The sequence below is a fragment of the Pholcus phalangioides genome, unplaced genomic scaffold, assembly GCF_987345545.1.
Source record: "Pholcus phalangioides strain wild (caught in Gottingen) unplaced genomic scaffold, Ppha-v1.0 ptg000004l_1, whole genome shotgun sequence".
In the NCBI taxonomy this organism is placed as follows: domain Eukaryota; kingdom Metazoa; phylum Arthropoda; class Arachnida; order Araneae; family Pholcidae; genus Pholcus; species Pholcus phalangioides.
The window spans coordinates 16246398-16265602 of NW_028301597.1; the positions used below are offsets into that span (position 1 = coordinate 16246398).

Consider the following 19205-nt stretch of genomic DNA (forward strand, 5'->3'; position numbering starts at 1 on the left):
ATAATAATGTGTAGTGCAATTTTTCTGTTCCTCCTAATCTTCTTACTTGTACTTACTCTAGTCATATCACCACCAAACAATTTACCAAGGGTCAAGAATTGCGTAAGAAATCTTTCTTTTCAGGGGTGTTGCTTCCGTCTTGGATAAGCAGTAACATCATTCTTTCAAAAGAAGTCTTTCCCCCCTTTGTTCGTTAACCTCCATTTTCAGGGAACGAAATTTTTTATGCGTGGATCGATTTTGAACTCACGAATTCATCATGTCCTATTTTTGGCCGGATGTACATCTACTGTGCAAATTAATTCCATTCACTAATTTCAAACGGAGGAAATTCGTTAACTATTTGCGGTACCTGTTATTCGTCAAACGGATGTTTAATCACTGCATTGAAAAAAAAAATCATTTAGTGAATGGTTTTAGTTCTTCTAACAGTTTTATCATTTAAAACATTTTTTCATAAGGAAGCGGAACAATCCCCGAACGTATGTGTCTTGTCACCGAGTGTGGAGTGATCCACTTGTATAGTACGCAAAACCCCATTCTTCATCTACATATATGTAGTGATTCGGAACAGGCAGTGAATTCAAATGGAGGATACAAAGGCGTAAACAAAATATTTTTTTTATTTTATTTGGCAAGGCCAACATGTGCTGACATACATATAGAGATGCGATGAAAACTGAGTTCGTCCAAAATTTCTTTTGAATATTGAATCTATGCGATAGAATTTATAGACCGGAAACGGAATTCAATCCGGTAGATTTTTCCGTTTGAGATTTTTTCCATCTGAAAAAAAAAAAAAAAATTCTCTGATATTTTTTTTCATATCGAAAACGACTGGGTTTCATTTTTATTCTTATTACCTTCATAGTGGTTAGATGCTCCCGAGCTTCTTTTCCTGTATAACAAAAAGAAAACGGCGATAGAGATGGCAATGAGGACAAGGACGGCGCTTGCTACTGGTACAATGACTGAGAGGCTCTTGAATCGTCTCTGACGGTGCTCCTTTCCCGTGGCTATATCTGGTACTATCGTTCCTGTATATGGAAGAAGAACAGAAAGAAATTTAGAAGTACTTACACTTTTTTCTCTTCTTATCACAATCACGGCATTCATACAACAGATTTTTTTCCAAGTGAGTTTTAGATTTTTGTGCAAATAATAACAATATAATAACTCCACTCTTCTTATATGCCTACAATTTTATTTGTTTGACTTGTAAAAACAACATCCAATTCTAATGTAATCTTCAAACGGCAGAAAACACTTCGTACATGACTTTAATTTGTAACTTTCATAAAGATGCTTAATTTCCATTCATTTTGTACAATTCTCATGCATAACGGCATGAGTATTTGTCTCACACATGAGTATTTGTAAATTATCTATTTTTATATGCTGGGTAGGTCAGGAACTCCACCGACAAACTTCTAAGGCTGATCGCAAACATCAAGAAAAATAATTTTTGCGATGAAACCTTTGGTCTAAATACATTTAATTATTCGGAAACGATTGAGAACCACCCAGAATGAATCGACATATCCAGGATGGTGAATTGGTCGTGGTGTACCTGTGGCATTTCCTGCAAGCTCCCCTCAACCTGGATCCGCTGCGAAACTTCTTCTGGGGCCACCTGAAATCATTAGTCTACCGCATGCCAGTGGACTCAGCGAAAGCTTCTTGCCGTAATTATTGTTGCTGCTGACAAGTTTAACTCGACATCAGATCTCTGCGAGTAGGTGCACTATTCCCCTTCATTCGCCAGTGTTGGTTGCGGAACACTACCATTCGGACCCTTAGGTTTCATTGCGTAAGTTATTTGTCTTGACGTATACGCGATCACTTCTAGGAGTTTGCCGGTGGAGTTCCGGACCTATCCTGTATAATCAATATCCAACTTTGAATAATTAATCATAATAACCATTAGAACTACTTTCTGTAATTATTAATTTCCACTCGGTTGAGGCCCGTCTCATTTTGACCAAAAAATATTTTAACGGTTTTACTCATTAACGCTTGAAATAAAAAAATTCGGTTTACATAAGAAAGGTTTTAAGTGTCATCGGAGTACGGTGAAAATATCAGATTTTTATGCTTGCGTTCAATCCCAACTTACCAAAAAAAATATCTCAGTGACTGTTGAGGAGAAATAGTGGTTGGAAGAATTGAGAAAATAAATCGAAATCGAAAATTTTCATCGTTGATTTTCATTGTTAAGTGGTTAAAAATTCTGGAAAAAAAATGTTCTACTAAAAATTGAATGCACTAGAGGTCGCAATGAACAACAGTGTATACAAGGACTGCAAGAGGCTTGCGATGCATCTGCATTACCTTTCCTAACAGTAGCAAGGTGGACAAAAGAACCAAGGATGAAACGTCAATGGACCGAGTGGCTCCATTACAGGTCACTGCGAAAAAAAATTTGGCAGAAAACCCATAATATAAAATCTATGGTTATTCTTGTCTACGAATGGGATGGTGTTATCGTAAAGCATGTTGTTCCCCAAATGCATACCGTTAATGCGAACTACTACCGTTATTTTCGCAACGCATTCTACGAGCAGCTATGAGAAAAAAACAACAACGACAATTCCCTTTAACCCACCCATCATTCTGCACGACAATGCAAGCACGCATGTAGCAGGAGCTTTGTCTGATTTTTTCAATCGCTGGGGCTCTACAGTGCTCTACTAACCCCGTATTTTCTGGATTAAGATCCCTGCGCGACTTTGACTTAATCTCTAAGATGAAGAAACCACTTCATATAATTCACTTCCGAACAGTTCAATTGATCATTTTTGTCGCACTACCGTCATTTTCTGTACACGAGGGCTAATTCGATCGGGCCCTACAATTTATTGCCGATGCCGAATGGCAACATTTTTCTACACTCACAAAGATGTTGGTGCGCTAACATCTTGGTGTGGGACTCCTTACGGTAACAATTTTTTCTGTGGTCATGTCACTGTTTTTGTTGTATCCCTGTGTCAGGAAAGTTTCTGACGAGCATGAACTCGCGATACCTCTAATCATCCTTTACTACGGGCTTAGTATAGTTTGGGCGAGTATCATATCGATCTGAGCAACCACGCCCATGTCCGAACAGTTGAAGACGTTATTCATCCAGAGACTAGGCAGTGCCAACAAGCTCCCTTCCAAAGGTTTCTGTATCGCGTGAAACACGTTGTACGCAACACTGGTGGCAACATCGGAGGCCTGTAAAACTTAGAATCTTGTATGTATACAATGCACCTAGAAAATAAATAGTTGTCAGTGCTAAAAAAGAAGTCAACTTATGTATATACATACATCGCTGAACATATCTGTTTGTAAATAACTATTATAGTATGCGTTACAACAAGTATTTTCAAGAAAGGCTGGATCAGAAAAAGAAAATCTGTAACACTCACCTCCACTTGGCGTTAGGGTTGACATGACATATTCGACTTCTGTAACTCCAACACCATTATGAGCGGATACAAGAACATTGTACCAGGATCCTGGCATTAGATTCGGGATTTTGACACTTTCTTCTATTGGTTCAACTTTCGGTGAAAGTAGCGTCCAATCGCGATCGCTCTGGTGTTTGTACTGGATTACGAAGAAGTTTATAGGGCATCCACCACTTCGCCAAGCATTCAGACGTAGAAGAAACGTTGTAGAATTTCGTGCGATGAACCGATGTTCTCTCGGTGCAATTGGCTCTATATTGGAGAACACAAATTGAGTTCAACTACGTGATGTTTAAAACGAGAGAACAAAAAGAAAATGTTAGACACTAAAATCAATAGTTAACCTGACACTTGAAAACATGGTTCGAATATCGAAAAACGTGAAATGTCGACTTGGTGCTTGAAATGTTCCTTTTATTTTTGAAAAAAAAAAAAAAAAAACTTACTTTATCGCAATAAACTAATATGATTATAATATTCCAGTCATGACTCCGTGAAAGTACTAAAATACTTCATACACTTTGAGCTCAGACAGAAAAGCGAATTCATCGAGATGAAAATCTCGGAGATGAACTTTTTCAAGTCAAACCGATAGATATAATGGAAGTTAAAATTCGTAAATTGATAAAAATAATACTTGCGATAAAGGAAAGACTTTTTTCTGTATATTAATATCGAGTTGAATTCAGAAAGGAAAGCCCACTGGCCTCCGTCGGAAATCGAACCCCGGTCCTCTTACAAACCGAGCAAGCATGCTATACAGCACACACACAGAAGACAAGACCAACAAGACAACTTATTTACGCAATGTGGCGTGTGTTGCATGGAAGAAGAGTTTCAGTAGCCTCATGCGGTTCCAAATTTCGAGGTGGAAATTCGAGCCGTTAAAATGGCTCAGAGCCACAAGGATGAATAGGCCTACAACAGAAGAATTATCCAAACACTTCACCCATAATTATAAAAAAAAAATGATGGCAGGTAATAGCACTACACATAACACGCATTACACAGAAACAAACTTCTGGTTAGGTTTATAACATGCATATATATATATGCATGTTATATATATATATATATATATATAAATTATATAAATATAATATATATATATATATATAAATATAATATATATATATATATATAAATATAATATATATATATATATATAAATATAATATATATATATATATATATATATATATATATATATATATATATATATATATATATATATATATATATATATATATATATATATATATATATATATATATATATATATATAAATATAATATATATATATAGTGAGCCAAGCTGGGCCAGTGTGTAGCCAGCGTATGCACTGCTGCTTATTTGCATCAGGGAAAGGCAAATATTGGAAGGAAAATATTTACAAACCACTATCGGACCAACCTTGTGGCCCTGCCATAACTTAATTGAATTGCGAATTCCAAGTTCTCCACTTCTTCACTTACTAAAAAATGTCTCACGGTGACGATCAAATCATAATATCGATAAAAGAAAAAAGATCAAATTTTACGATTTTATTAAGATTAATTTTTTTTCATTTTATAAACATCAAAATTTAAAATTCCACGATCAAATTATAATTGTAAAGTTCGCTTCACTCACCAGAACCTTCTGTTTTTGCCGAAACAACGTCACTTGGCTGCCCTTTCCCCATGCTGTTGAAAGCTAATATATAAAACTGATAGCGACTACCGCAACCTAGGCCAGTAAAATTATGCAGAAACCTTTCTGGTGGAATTTGGATTTCCCGCCATTCTAGGCTACTTTCTCGCCATCTCAAAATAAAACCTGGGAAGTTAATACGTAAAAACATTTTTTTTTAATAAAATAAAATTTATTATGGACATAAAATTTTAAGACATCTTCATGTAATAGATTAGAAACGAATAAAGTTAAAAGTCACCTGAAATAGGAGCATCGTTTCTCTTATCAGTTTCCCACCTTATCTCGATACTGGATGACGTAACTGACTCAACCTTCAGTAAAGGTGGACTTGGGGGATCTGTAGAAAAAGAAACAAATGCATCCGCATGTAATGTACAAAAAAGCTCGTTATAGGAAAACCCTCTCTCAATTTATAATTGAAGAATTACGCTTTGCATTTAAATGATTAGACAAAAACGAAGACAAGTAATGGATCACTTTTCTATGAAAGAAAAAATGATTTTATCAAAGTAGATTCCTAACCCAATGACATTTCAGGTTTAATTGAAATGTTTGAATTATCATTATGATAATTAGAGAGAGACCACCATAATTAGAGAGAGACCAGCATTTGAGACAAGCATAATGCTCAGCTGCAGCGTCGCGGGCTGCACCAGGAACAACTTTCTTGTATAAGCTACACCAGTAAAGTGATCCGGAAAACTCGTCGAAGATTTATGTTCGCCATAAGAAAAAAAGTGAAAAACGGGCAATTTTGTAATTAAAATATTACCCCGGGCTTCACTTATTCATAAACTGATAAATATACTGTGCATTTTTTTCTCGTTCCCAGCTACTATATGCAATGCAATCAATAATTATTGTTTCTTTTGCAAATTAGTCCATTCAATTTCAGCCACAATTTGAATTACGCAAGAAAAAAAATTTTTCCTACATTTTTCTGCAATAAAATTTATCCCTTACTCCTGATTTGGCAACGTGTGGGACCACACGGGTCGAATAGACGCTCAAGGAATTGATTCACGTACCAGTAGACTTTGAGGGGAGTTTTATTACTGGGATGAAAAGCGTGCCAGAAGCCAGTCGTGTGAATAGTATTGACTACCATGGGCAAACCCCTGTTAGCATCAAGATAAAATGGACTTGCTTCTCATGGCTTAGGCAGACTACCTCTAGATGTGAAAGATGTGCACGCGCACCATTATCCGGTGCGTGTGCATCAGGTAATATTAGATTATACGGAACCAGATTTGAGATGCATGTATTCTTATTTACTTGATTTACCTTCTTGAAACCAAAATACCGATATTTTGGTTTAAGAAAGTGTTAGTCTCCTTCCACGAGGAATGCCGACAACCTTCTATGATGAAATTTAGAGGTGACTGCTTCTCCGTTTTCGAAACAAAAAAATCATCTTGTCTGTGTGTGAAATTCTCTTATTCAACGGCACACACATTCTCGATTTTTGGAATTATTAGGGTGTGCATATATATTATATATATACCTTCTTGAAACCAATATATATATATATATATATATATATATATATGTACAAGTACAGAGGCCACAAAAGTGCAACTCGCCCAATAAGTTGGTGGATGAAGCAAAGTGGGTAAGAATGTTCTTAACTAACTTTGCGAACGATTCGACTCTACGAAAACGCAGTATATTGAGAACAGTTGATTACTATCGGCACTAGAAATAATGAATGTAAATATTATGCTAATAAGATCTGTGTGGAAAATGATGGCTTAAATAAAGATGAGAAAACCAATTTAAATACGCAACTTTATCCAGTCGCGTTCCGCATAAAATCACCTCACCAGTCACAAGCGGCCGCGGGCCAGCTGTTGGTCAGTCTTGACGTATTGACGTATTACTTAATGTCCCATAAATTCGTAAATGGTTCAAATATTCATTTAAATTAAAGGAATTTGCATAACTGAATGCGGTTTAGGAAAAAATTATTCTCACGAAAGGATATATTTTTTTATACAAAAATTTTTTTGTTCACAGGGGGCGTTGCAAGGACGCGAATCATTGGAAATATGCAAACATTTTTATTATGATGTTCACTATGATTTTCATTGGTGGATGAAGCATTGTAGTTGAAGTTGTTTCACCTCAGGCACGAATCGCCGGCTGAAGATTTACGAACGATTCGAACGTAGTTCCGGATGGGAGACAGGTCCAGGTCCAATCAGTTGTGCCGGCCTTTTGTGCGGCGCCTTCTATCGACAAAAATAATTTGAACTATTTTTTCCGTAACACACACACGCACAACTTCGTGATATTAACTTTCTCCCGTAAATTGCATTCGAATATGCCAGATACCAGTAGTAGTTCTCAAACTGTGCGCCGCTGCGCCCTGAAACTCCGCCAACCTTTATCAGGTGCGGCACGGAGTGGCAGCCCAGACAAAGGTTTTCCGAAGCAATTCTTTGTTATACGGCTTTAGGGGCAAGGGTTGATTAGAGAAAGGGGGCACCGCGGCAGAAAAAGTTTGAGAACCCCTGAGTAGTAGGGATCTTTTTTCGTGGTAGTGGATTTTTTTTCTTTCTTGCAATACAAGTCGGGGAGAAAAAAGCTCTTTTGGTAACTAAAACTTATTTATTAATATTCAACCGTGATTCCTGAACTTGTGATATTCTGAAGATAACACAGGGCACAAATACTGCAAAAGATTTCAAATAATGTGGAATAATAATTTTCTTAAATCCGCATTTTCAAATATAGAAAAAAAAATTATAACGAGATATATATATGAGAGAGAGAGAGAGAGAGAGAGAGAGATGTATAAAACACATGTGCGAACGTCTCTGGTGCTCTATTCTCTTTCATTTGAAATTTCAAGGCTATTTTTCTCCTAAATGTTCTAACCAGGGGCGTAGCCAGAAATTTCGTTCGGGGGGGGGACCACTTTCATTTCGGGGGGGGGACCAAAGTGACAGAACAATGGATTTGGCCATCTTTTTCCCTTTCTTCGGTCATTTTCTCACATTTCGGGGGGGGGGACCAGACCCCCAAGTCCCCCTCCCCCCTGGCTACGCCCTTGGTTCTAACCGTACAAATAACGAGGAAAGAAATAATTAGTGAGTTATAGAGAAATAAGCGAAGGAATCAATGAGGAAAAAAAGTTTTATTTTTTCCTCAAGCTCGAACTGAGTAAGAAAATGGCGAGAATCCATTGGTATTAAAATCCAGTTTATAAATATATATATATAATGCAAAAGTACAGTTTGAGGAAATAAGAAGAAAAGGGGTAAAAAAACGAAGCCGAATGCATAGAATTAGAAAATCGATGACCGAGTTCAAAGGAAAGGTTCATTAAGAGGATTGTTCAGTCGTACAAAAATCTCGTTACTTCTTTCGCAACGTTTCATCGGCGGGGAAAAAAGGATAAAATAAAGTATATTTAACTTGGATCTGAGAAATCATTGCTTTCCTTTCCTTTTTTTTCTTCTTTGCCCTTTCTTTTCTACCAAAGTAATAAAATACTTTTCTATAAGCTCTTTTCTTCTTATTAGAAGGGGGCGAGAATAGGAGAATAGAGATACATGAATCTGTCTATTTCAATCCAGTTTAATATCATTACTATTCCACTTTGAAGTACTTGAAATCCCCGTAAGAAATTTATTCGTTTTTTTTTATACAGGCTATACAGTGTAAATTTAAAAAAAAAATCTTCATACACACTATGAGCAAAATTACGTTAAAAATGTATTCTTTTTCCGAATGTTTCCATTCTTTGTTGTACTTAGTTACTTTTTTGTAGCTTAATTCGAAAATACCTTTCTCTCTCTCTTGACGTATTATATATCAGTTTTTAAAAATTTTAATCTTCGCATCGCATGTCAGATAGGATGCATCTACTCTGCTCATTTTGCATATAAACAATAAATTGGACGAAAAAAAATTAAAATGCTTGTTTTTTTTATAAACATAAAATTCATTTTTATCATGAATGTCTAGAAATTTATTTTATATAAATGCCATTTTATGCTTAAAAATCATTTCTTTTATGCACCAAAAGAGATGAAGGGAATTTTACTTCTATCAAATCTAAAAAGCTGACATTAATTGAGTTTTGCATGCAATATGGTGATAAAGAAATATAAATATTATATGAATTTTTCTTTAAAATATTGTCGATTTGATATGCTACTTATGTACAGAGTGAGAGAGAGAGAGAGAGAGAGCGGGAGAAGGAGGGGCTGGCAGGGAGGGAAGGAGGAAGAGGAGAAGCCTAGTGATCGAATCGACATGAGAATGAACTGACAATGAAGATATTGAATTGAGCAAAATGTTATTTACTGAATTCAAGTGATACATGTTTTGAGATTAAAGTAAGTTGCGATTATTAAAAAAGCTTACCTCTCTATCTTTTTCTCTTCCTCAAGAAAGATAGTTATTAATTTCATACGTTTCCCTCACTTAAATAGGAATGTACGCAGGCTCGACTTCCGGAGGATATCACGTCAAGCATACGGTACTTGAAAGGGGGAGGCATTAGGAATATTTTCCTGAAATATTTTGAGTTCCTGACATTCAAGAGAAGGGGTTCATAAACTCCGGCCCACGGGCCAAATATGTTCAGCCAAAGGGGTTCTATCCAACCGGGAGAGGTGTTCCGATGGAAAAGTATCAACACACACACAAAATAATATGTACCTCAACTGACCAGATTTACTCGATAAAAATACGGGAAATCATTCCATAAGGGAAACGTCACCCATGATCTCCAAAATGTGTTAAGTTGTCATTTATAACTAAAAAATTTCCAATGGCACAGAAAAAAAATTGTTCCTCCTCCTCGTAAACGCACTACATTACAAACACTCCTTTCTTTTGTTATAATTTTTACCAGTGTCTTATAGCCCCGACGTGTTTCCTTTAAACAGAATCAGCAACCTAGAAGTAATTGTTATTATTATTGGGGGTTTTTTTTTTTTGCATTTAATATTGCAACAGCATTGAAAGGATGAGTAAAAAATAACCGAGCTTATTACTCACGGTGTACACGCACCGAAGTCAAGGGTGCGAACAACGATTTCGTCAGAGAGTGGTCCAGCTCCTTTCTCGTTGAAGGCTTGCATAGCGATCGCATACTGTTTGGCTCGTTCCAAATCCGTGACGTCACAAGTCAAATCTTGACCATCGCGCATTTGCACCGTCTTGTACACGAACGGCTCGTTTGATGATGCCTTTCGGTAGCCTACGTAATATCCCCTAATTGATCCATGGTGCATCGAACGCAGGGGAGGCTGCAGTACAAAAAAAAGTTGAAAGAGCAAAAATTAATTTAAGGAAAAAAAGTTCTGATTAGGATTCTTGCCGAATCTCAAAAATTAGATAATAATAAAAAAAAATTGATACTGGTGTGAAAGGGGAAACTATTGTACCTTGAGCACAGTAAATCTTTGAAATAGTTCTAATAGCATTGCATTCTAGCTGATATTTTTGGAGTGCAAGAGAATAGAAATGCAGAATCCCACAATTGATTCTTTCAGCTCCTTGTCTGTGACCTTGACAGATATTTTGAAAGTAGACACGTTTTAGAAAAAATATTGTTCGCCTATTTCTTGCAAATCCTCTTGTGAACATTACACGTTTAGTGAGCTATATTTAGCTGTTATATTATATGTAACTAGCTATAATACCCGGCGATGCCCGGGTTTTCTTTAATGAGGCTTTTTGGATCACGTGATATCTCCCTCTCTCTTTCTTTGAGGGACGTACAAACCTTGTCCAAGTTAACCAATATGGAGACTTCCTGCGGGACTTATGAAAGAAACAAATCTAGATTTAAAGAAACATAGAAATGAATAGGTTTCTTTTTTAAGGGGCGCTAATTATTTCTATTTCTGCTTGCACCCCCTTGAATTTTAAGTTATCCATCTGCCTGTTTATGCTTCCAAAAATGCTTAATTAAAGCTGTGGAATTCCTTCGATGTACATTATCGGCCAATAATTAATTTTAAAACATCCTAAACTATATGAATTTATGCACAGTTGAATATTAAAAGACAATACGGAGACATTAATTTTCATGCTCGAGAAGATATAAATACCCGGCTGAAATCAATGTTATTGCATGGATATCCAACTCAAAAGTAGGTCCGGCTAATTACCTCATGTTTAATTTTTCTGGGCTTCGCATCTCTAAGCGAACTCAATATTTTGAAAATCGAGAATTCGATACAATTTTCAAAATTATTGATGTGGTGGAAAATCTCACTAAATTTCCGCATTTCTACAGTGAAATCATCAATTTTAATACTGATTTCTATGGGGATTATCCTTTGCCTGACCCTGAAATTGATGCTGATGATGATTATGTGTGTGGCGTCTATTCAAAAACCTCATTACTGAGAGGACTGAAAAAGTGGCAAACCATTACAAAGGCATAAACTATTATACATATACTAACAGGATTAGAGAAGTGACAAACCATTGTAAAGGCATATACTCGTCTGAAACGCATTGCCAGGGAACCACGGTAACCAAAGTAAACGTTCCGAAAATGATTGTTGAGGCCCAAAAACCATTGTTGCCCTACGGTTTTTTGCCCATTTGGGGCATTTGCCCTGCTCTGACGAACTTTTAAAGTGCCCTATGGTTTAATCCCGGTCCTGTTCGGTATATATGAAAAATCTGGCGACGATCGGTCTAAAACTGTAGATTTGTATAGAGAACACACACACACACAGACAGAAAATCAGTTTTATATATATAGAAGACTAGCTGTAATACCCGGCGCTGCCCGGGTTTTTTTTAATGAGGCTTTTTGGATCACGTGGATATCTCCCTTTTTGTTTGAGGGACATGTATAAGTTAACCAATATGGCGACTTCCTGCGCAACTCATGAAATACACATATCTCGATTTAAGGAAACATAGAAATGGATATATATATATTTTTTCCTTTTTTTAGGGGGAGGATAAGTATTTCGATCCCCCCCCCCCTGAGAAATTAATTTTAAAAAACATCCTAAGCTATATGAATTTATGCAGTTGAATATTAAAAGACAATACAGACACATTTTCATTTTCGAGCTTGAGAAGATATAAATAAAAAGTTGAAATCAATGTTATTTTGTATGAATATCCAACTCAAAAGTAACCAGCAGCTACACGAAAGCACCAGCATGAACACGAAACAAGCACAATTGTAACAGCAAAAATACGTAATGGTCACAAATGCACTCAGAACACCCATTCCGATGTGTACGAATTCGTTAAAATTCCGTAGAGGAATGTGTACGACGTGCATGTACGATTAAATAGTACTAGGTGTGAGATATAGAAAATGCTGACATCAAGCATGTTGTATATATATAAATATATATATATACTAGGGGGTCTCTACCCCCCTGCCGCTTTAGCGGCCAACCCCCCCCCCCCCCCCCACTTCTCTTCACAACATATCTTGTTTATTTCGTCCCACTTCATCAGCGTGCTATGGAAAGAGACGTGTGAAAGCACCAGCTCACAGAAGAAGCGAATTTGAATAAAAATAATGATAAAGCAACAAAAAATAAATGAGATTCATCAAGCACCCCCAGAAACTGGGGCCCCAGATTCAATTCGTTGAATTTTAGTGGGGCCCACACTGGATATATATCGGGCAACCGATGTGTTGCAAATTTTACAATGTTAAACAACAAAAATTAATGAGACACATCCAGGGGCCCCGAATTGGAACCTACCAACATTTCCATGGAGCACTGACCTGGAAGTTTGTCGGACACACCCCTGTAAGGGGCTACTAAAATTTTTCATTTTTTTCAATTTTGCAACGAATAAAATCCAGGGCCCCACATCCAGTAGCGGGAACACAATACGCAGACTTTTAGTGGGGAATCCAGACTGGATTTATCTCACTCTTCCGCTGTTGCAAATTGTATAATGTTAAAATACAAAAAGAATCAGATTCATCCAGAGCCCCAAAATGAAACCTGTAAACATGGGGTCCCCGACTTGGAAGCTCTTCGGTCATCCCCCACTGCGAGTGCCATGAAAAAATTTCATTTGTATTCGTTTTACCAATGAATAGAAGCTAGGGCCCCCAATCAGTTGCCCGTTGTATTTTCATACTTTTAGTGGGGCCCCAGATTGTCTTTATCTCGGGAATCCGCTGTTGCAAATTCTGCAACAGAAAATAATGAGATTCATCCAGGGCCCCCAAAATGAAACCTGTAAACATGGGGCCCCCGACTTGGAAGCTTGTCGGTCATCCCCCGCTGCGATTGCCATGAAACATTTTCATTTGTATTCGTTTTACCAACGAATAAAATCCAGGACCCCCAACCAATTACCCGGGACACCACTTCGCATACTGTTAGTGGGGCCCCAGACTGTCTTTATCTCGAGCATCCGCTGTTGCAAATTCTACAACAGGAAATAATGAGATTCATCCAGGGCCCCCGAAATGAAATCTGTAAACATGGGGGCCCCCGACTTGGAAGCTTGTCGGTCATCCCCCGCTGCGATTGCCATGAAACATTTTCATTTGTATTCGTTTTACCAACTAATAAAATCCAGGACCACCCACGCAACTACCCGTGACCGAATTCGCAATTTTTTTGGAGCCCCCAGACCGGATATATCTTGTGCTTCCGCTATCGCAAATTTTTCAACGTTAAAGCAGCAAGAAAACAATGAGATCCATCAAGCGCCCCTGGAAATGAAAACTTCTAACTTTCCCATGAAGGTATACGTACAATCCCCCCCGGGTACCCCGACCCTGTGTGTTGGCAGCACTGTTGTTATATGTATATTATACATATACATACCTCTCGGCATGACCCCCCCCCCCGAAAGGTCAGGGCTGACAGGACCAGAACGATTCTTATCACTTTTTGATTTTTCACACTATAAATTAACCACAGAGGGGCCCTGAAAAGCTGGTTTGGGGGCTCGCCATCTAAATTCCAGCCTAAGGGCCCTGCTGTTGGATATGGGAGCCTCTCGGTACATGCAAATAACATGGTCCCGATGGGTGAAATGGGTCCCAATATGTGCTAGAGTTAAATGAATACTTGACCCAAAATCGTAACCGACTTCCGTAACACAAAAACGTAACAGATTTCCGTCACTCAAAAACTTCACCCACTTCCGTCACTCGGTTGCTTAGCAACACGCCCTTTTCGAGTTTGTGATTTTATATTATAGAATAGATATATATATCTCCAATGAAATCACTTAGCATCAAAAGAACTCAGAAAATTTTAAAAATTTAAAAACCTTTAATATTCGTTTCTACGAGAGAGTATAAGGTAATTATATCCATTTCATCTACATCAGTGATTCCCAACGTGGGCGTTAACGCCCCCCGGGGGGCGATGGAATGTTCCAGGGGGCGGTAGAAACTACGAATATAGCATAGGATTCTATGAGTTAAATTGCGTTGGGGGGCGCTGGGAGAAAAAAATTTCTGAAGAAGGGGGCGATGGGACAAAAAAGGTTTGGAAACTATGATCTACATAAATACGTTCCTACCTCCATTATTGCTATTTTTGTGTGCATATTAATAATCATACTTGTGTCGTTATTTTGATATTTCTTTTATTTAAAATTATATGATTTATCTTAAAAATAATCATTATATTATTTTTTCGGCAATATTTATGATGTTTTGAATTCGCAATTTTACCCTGTTTCGAAGTTCAAAATCAAATGCTGTAACTTTTTAATTTTAGCCAGCCCAATCAATATCTGACAGTTATAATAGAATAGGAAGGTAATTTAAACACCACTCAATGTTTCATATGGTATACAAATACTAAAAATGAATTGAGTGAAATTTTACGATAAAACCTGAGATTTTGAATGTAAAGTTTGATAAATAACGTTCCATGGTAAAACACACAGACACAGTCTCTCCTCTACAGTACATCAATAAAGTCCTTCAAAGGTTAAAAAAAGCAGTATATGCATATAATTCTTCATCAGTATTAAGCATTACCTGCTTTACGTTCGTTTCCGATGTCAGAAACATTTGATATGCGTTTGTATGATTCATTATGCCGGAGATAATGAATACTCTCACATAAACGGGTATGCACGCATATGGACAAAGGTATTAAATTTAAATTTAATAACTGTGGGAAATTTCAACGCTTACCTTGATTCCGTTATATAAAGCAAGGTTTATATTAGAATGGCACGTGAAGTTATTAATATCGCTTGAATATCAGCTCGGACGCTTGAATATCAATCCCGCTATACGAACCTATCGCGAGCAGTAGTAAAATAATTAACAAAAATTTGTCATCGATAAATTTGTACATAAAAGGATGCATTAAATATATGAGATCATTTGTTGTCAAATCGTTCTTCCCAATATATGCTGCATTTTTGCCAGTCTGCATGCGTCTTTGCTCCTCATATCTGCGTATGTTAATCGTTTACCGGAAATTCTACCGCAATTAACAAAGTGAAGCAATAATAACATGTTGCGCGTAATAAATGGTATTAAACTTTGATAAATTTTGCCTGCTCGAATTTCGAAATTGCTTAATTCAGTTACGTGTATTCAGAGTTTGAATTAATAAATCTAAACCTACTTAACAGTTTGCCCATAAAGCGAGCATCGCGAGAACGTGTTAAGCGATCAAAATACAGGGTGAGCTCTGAATTCAAGCAAGAAAAAAGCTCGCTCGTTAATCAATTAAATTAGGAGATGCTACAAAACCTTTCCTTATCAGAGAAAAATAAACAAAAAGTAACGAGCAAGTATTTAATGTTGTTTTTATGTTATTCACATACAAATTTTAATTAGATTTTCACGTTAATATTAAGATATAAAACTGAATTTAGTTGCTTTAACGGCCGTTTGACTATGTATCATTCTCATGCGATACCGTTGCCAAAATGTCACTGAATACTAATTAGTCTAAAAATCATCAGTCTATAAGTTTAATTTTTTTTAAATTTGGATTCGTTAAGTTGAACTCGTCCCAAAAAAGAAGAAAAAAAAAACAGGTGTCCGTCTTTTTGTGTTTTGAAGCTGAACAAAGTTTTTTTTTTTTAATGTTTTATGTTAGGATGTTTATTTGCCATGAGAAAACAACTTGTTCCGCAGATCGGTGTACGTAAAAGTCTACATTGAAATTTTAGTTGTGACCGTGACACATCCGTACATTCCGCGATCACAACAAGTGGCGATTTTATGATGGAGTAAATTAGAGTTCATTGTAAGTGAAAAGAAGTTTCGCATCAAAAAAAAAAAAAAATTGAAACATAGATATAAATATGCTTCTTTTAACCCAAAAACCCCGATTTTTTATTATTTCTAACTCATATTCCCGATCATAGAATTGGACGAGAAAAAAAACACATTTTATGACACTGCTACATTTCTATTCTAGATAGTAACCCTTAATCTTCTGATACCGTTATCAATTCACGGATGGCGATATTGACATCTTTCAGAATTGATCACAAGAGAGCGCATTCATTCAATTAGATATTGCGTTTGTGCGATATAATGATATGACGTGGGAACGATTACAGTTCCAAAGATTGATGCAGAAGAGTTGCGATAATGCGAGTCTCGAAAATTCGAGGTACTGGATAATCCATGTGACTAAAAATGTTCCATTGCCCTTCTGGAAACCTTTCCTCTTTTGTTCCCCTTCATCAAGAATTTGTTAGATGTTCCATTTTCCCCCACAAATTCAAATAATTGTTGTTTGAAGGGGAGGGGCGTCTCTCAGAAACCCAGTTAGAGTGGACTGAAAAACGATCGATTTACAGCACATTCCAAAAACTATAAAGAAGATAAATTAGGAAATTTAACATGGAAACACAAACAAACGAGCAAGAAGTCGAAAAGTAATGTATATTATACAAAAATAAATCAAAATTCATTGAAATATATACACTGAATACCGTACGAAATATATTTACATGTATATGATAGAAAATAAGTCATATTAAATAACAACAGGACAACCAACTACTACGCCTGAGAAAACGAATATGCGGAGAAGTTAGTGCAATATGGTCGGACAAGAAAAAAGATTACATTTCCATAAATAGAGACAGTGCTATTGCAATGAAAACTGATTTGCTGTAAAATCATCGATTCATCAAAATCAAAGTGCAGAACTTTTAACAGTGTAATAAACTTGGTTATTTAAAAAGGTGATTATACTGTTAAAAAAACCATCAACGCATTCGGGCCGAAGACTTAGTCATACATAGGTTGATTTTTTTAGTAGTGGCAACTATTTATTTTCTAGTTATATAGTATGCATGCAAAGTTATAAGTTTTACAGGACTTCGATATAACCACCAGTGTTGCTTACAACGTGTCCCCAGCAAGCATTTGCATACTGTTGGCGCTGCCTAATCTCTGGATGGCGCGAAGAGAGCGGTCTATAGCCTGACACATTTTCACTTCCCTCTTTGAAGACACTTTTCCGCCATTTCACTGTGTTCGTTAGGTCATGCAGATTTACCTCCCACCTCTTGCAATCCTTGGTGACAAGCTGTCTGCTTCCGAATTCGGAAGCCAGATGGCAGCGCTAGTTTAACACACAACAAGTACTTCTGAGAAGCAAACTTCACATTGGGTTCACAACACATACACGCGAATTCCAACATTTTTCGTCAGAAATTGTATAGTGGAATATGGAACAGGTGTCTGTATGGTTTAATAGTAGCCTTGGTTAACCTAGGACCTGATGGCTCTTCTGCTCTTGTTTTGAAAACAGTGCGACAGTATTCCGACCGCCTCATCCAGAATTGTTTTGCTCGTGTAATCACTCCGCACGCGCTTTGAGGAGGATGGGCGAGTTCATTTGCTCTGAGGGAGGGTATGCATATAACTTGCTTCTGGTATACACGACGTAGTCTGGCTCCGTTTCACGGCGTCGCTACAGCACTGTTGACACTATTGTAATATCAACCCAGGGATTTCTCAAAAGGGCATGTAAGTATTTATCGGTATGTAAAAACCTATTTTGAATACACTCAATACTAATGTTGCTAAAAGAGTATTACGAACTCCGGGTACATGATATTCTAAACGAATATTCTGACGGTGAATAAATTAGAACTTGAGGGTTTCAGTGTGTAGTGTAAAAACACTGGACCTTTCACCTTTCAGATAGAACGTCTTCGCAAAAAATATGGGCTCTAATGCTCTCGAAGCGATTTCCTTTTTTTCAAAATTTTTTTATCATCTTCAGCTGAAAAAGTGACGTATAGATATACAGGTGGGTGCTTCCATCGGATGTGATCGGAGGCTTATTATACTGTACTGTTAAAAATGACATATAATGAATTAATACCAAAATGAGTATTACAAATAACTTATACTCACGTCCCACGTGACTCGAATCGTTTTTGAATCCGTAGCTGATGCACGTATGTTTTTTGGAGGGCTACCGGGAACTACATGAAACGAAGAAATCCAGGGAAAAAAAAGTAACGATAGCATCAGAAGTTTTGTGAATATCTACTACCAGTAAAATAACTTTTTGCAATTTAATCAATTATTTAAGCATTAATAATTATCGGAATGAAATGCTAAGCTTTAATACATCCAATAAAACAAAAATCGGATCATAGCTTTTGCTAACCGCCATTTCAATAAAAAAATAGATTCAAAGTACATCACGCACTCCGCGTTGTCATAAAACAAGAACACTAACAGGTTGCAAGAATTACTCGCGAACCATTGATTCTGGAAGCATCCTTCCTATTGGGAAAATTTATCCAAATAACGTGTGGACCTCAGATATGTCATTCGTAATACAGGGGTTCTATATAAAAAAAAAAGGTTAATAAAATAAAAAAATAAAAATCTTGACCAGATCAACCTTTTATTTGGTCACCCTGTCCTAAAAACCCAATTAGAAAGGTATGGATCTTTTGAGCCCGAAAAAATCCATACGTTAAAGTATAGTATTCGCTGAGATATTTGAATGCCGATATTATTGAAAATGAGGGAAAGAATAGCATGCGCGAGTAGAATGAGTTTATCTGTTAATTTATGAGGTCCTTTCTTTTTCATTTTCAGCAATTTTAGAATCCAAATATATGTAT

The 19205-nt window shown here is 36.7% G+C and overlaps 1 protein-coding gene across 1 annotated transcript in view; it reads right to left on the reverse strand.

Annotated features, from left to right (window-relative positions):
• LOC149086606 (cell adhesion molecule Dscam1-like) overlaps positions 1–19205 on the reverse strand; it is a 129247-nt gene that overhangs the window by 15764 nt on the left and 94278 nt on the right. Inside the window, exons 16-21 of the mRNA XM_089230987.1 lie at positions 18481–18551; positions 10174–10411; positions 5386–5484; positions 5085–5270; positions 3411–3704; positions 864–1037 (exon numbers count right to left, since the gene is read on the reverse strand). Coding sequence (XP_089087113.1) covers positions 864–1037; positions 3411–3704; positions 5085–5270; positions 5386–5484; positions 10174–10411; positions 18481–18551 — 1062 coding nt within the window. The remainder of the gene's footprint in view (positions 1–863; positions 1038–3410; positions 3705–5084; positions 5271–5385; positions 5485–10173; positions 10412–18480; positions 18552–19205) is intronic.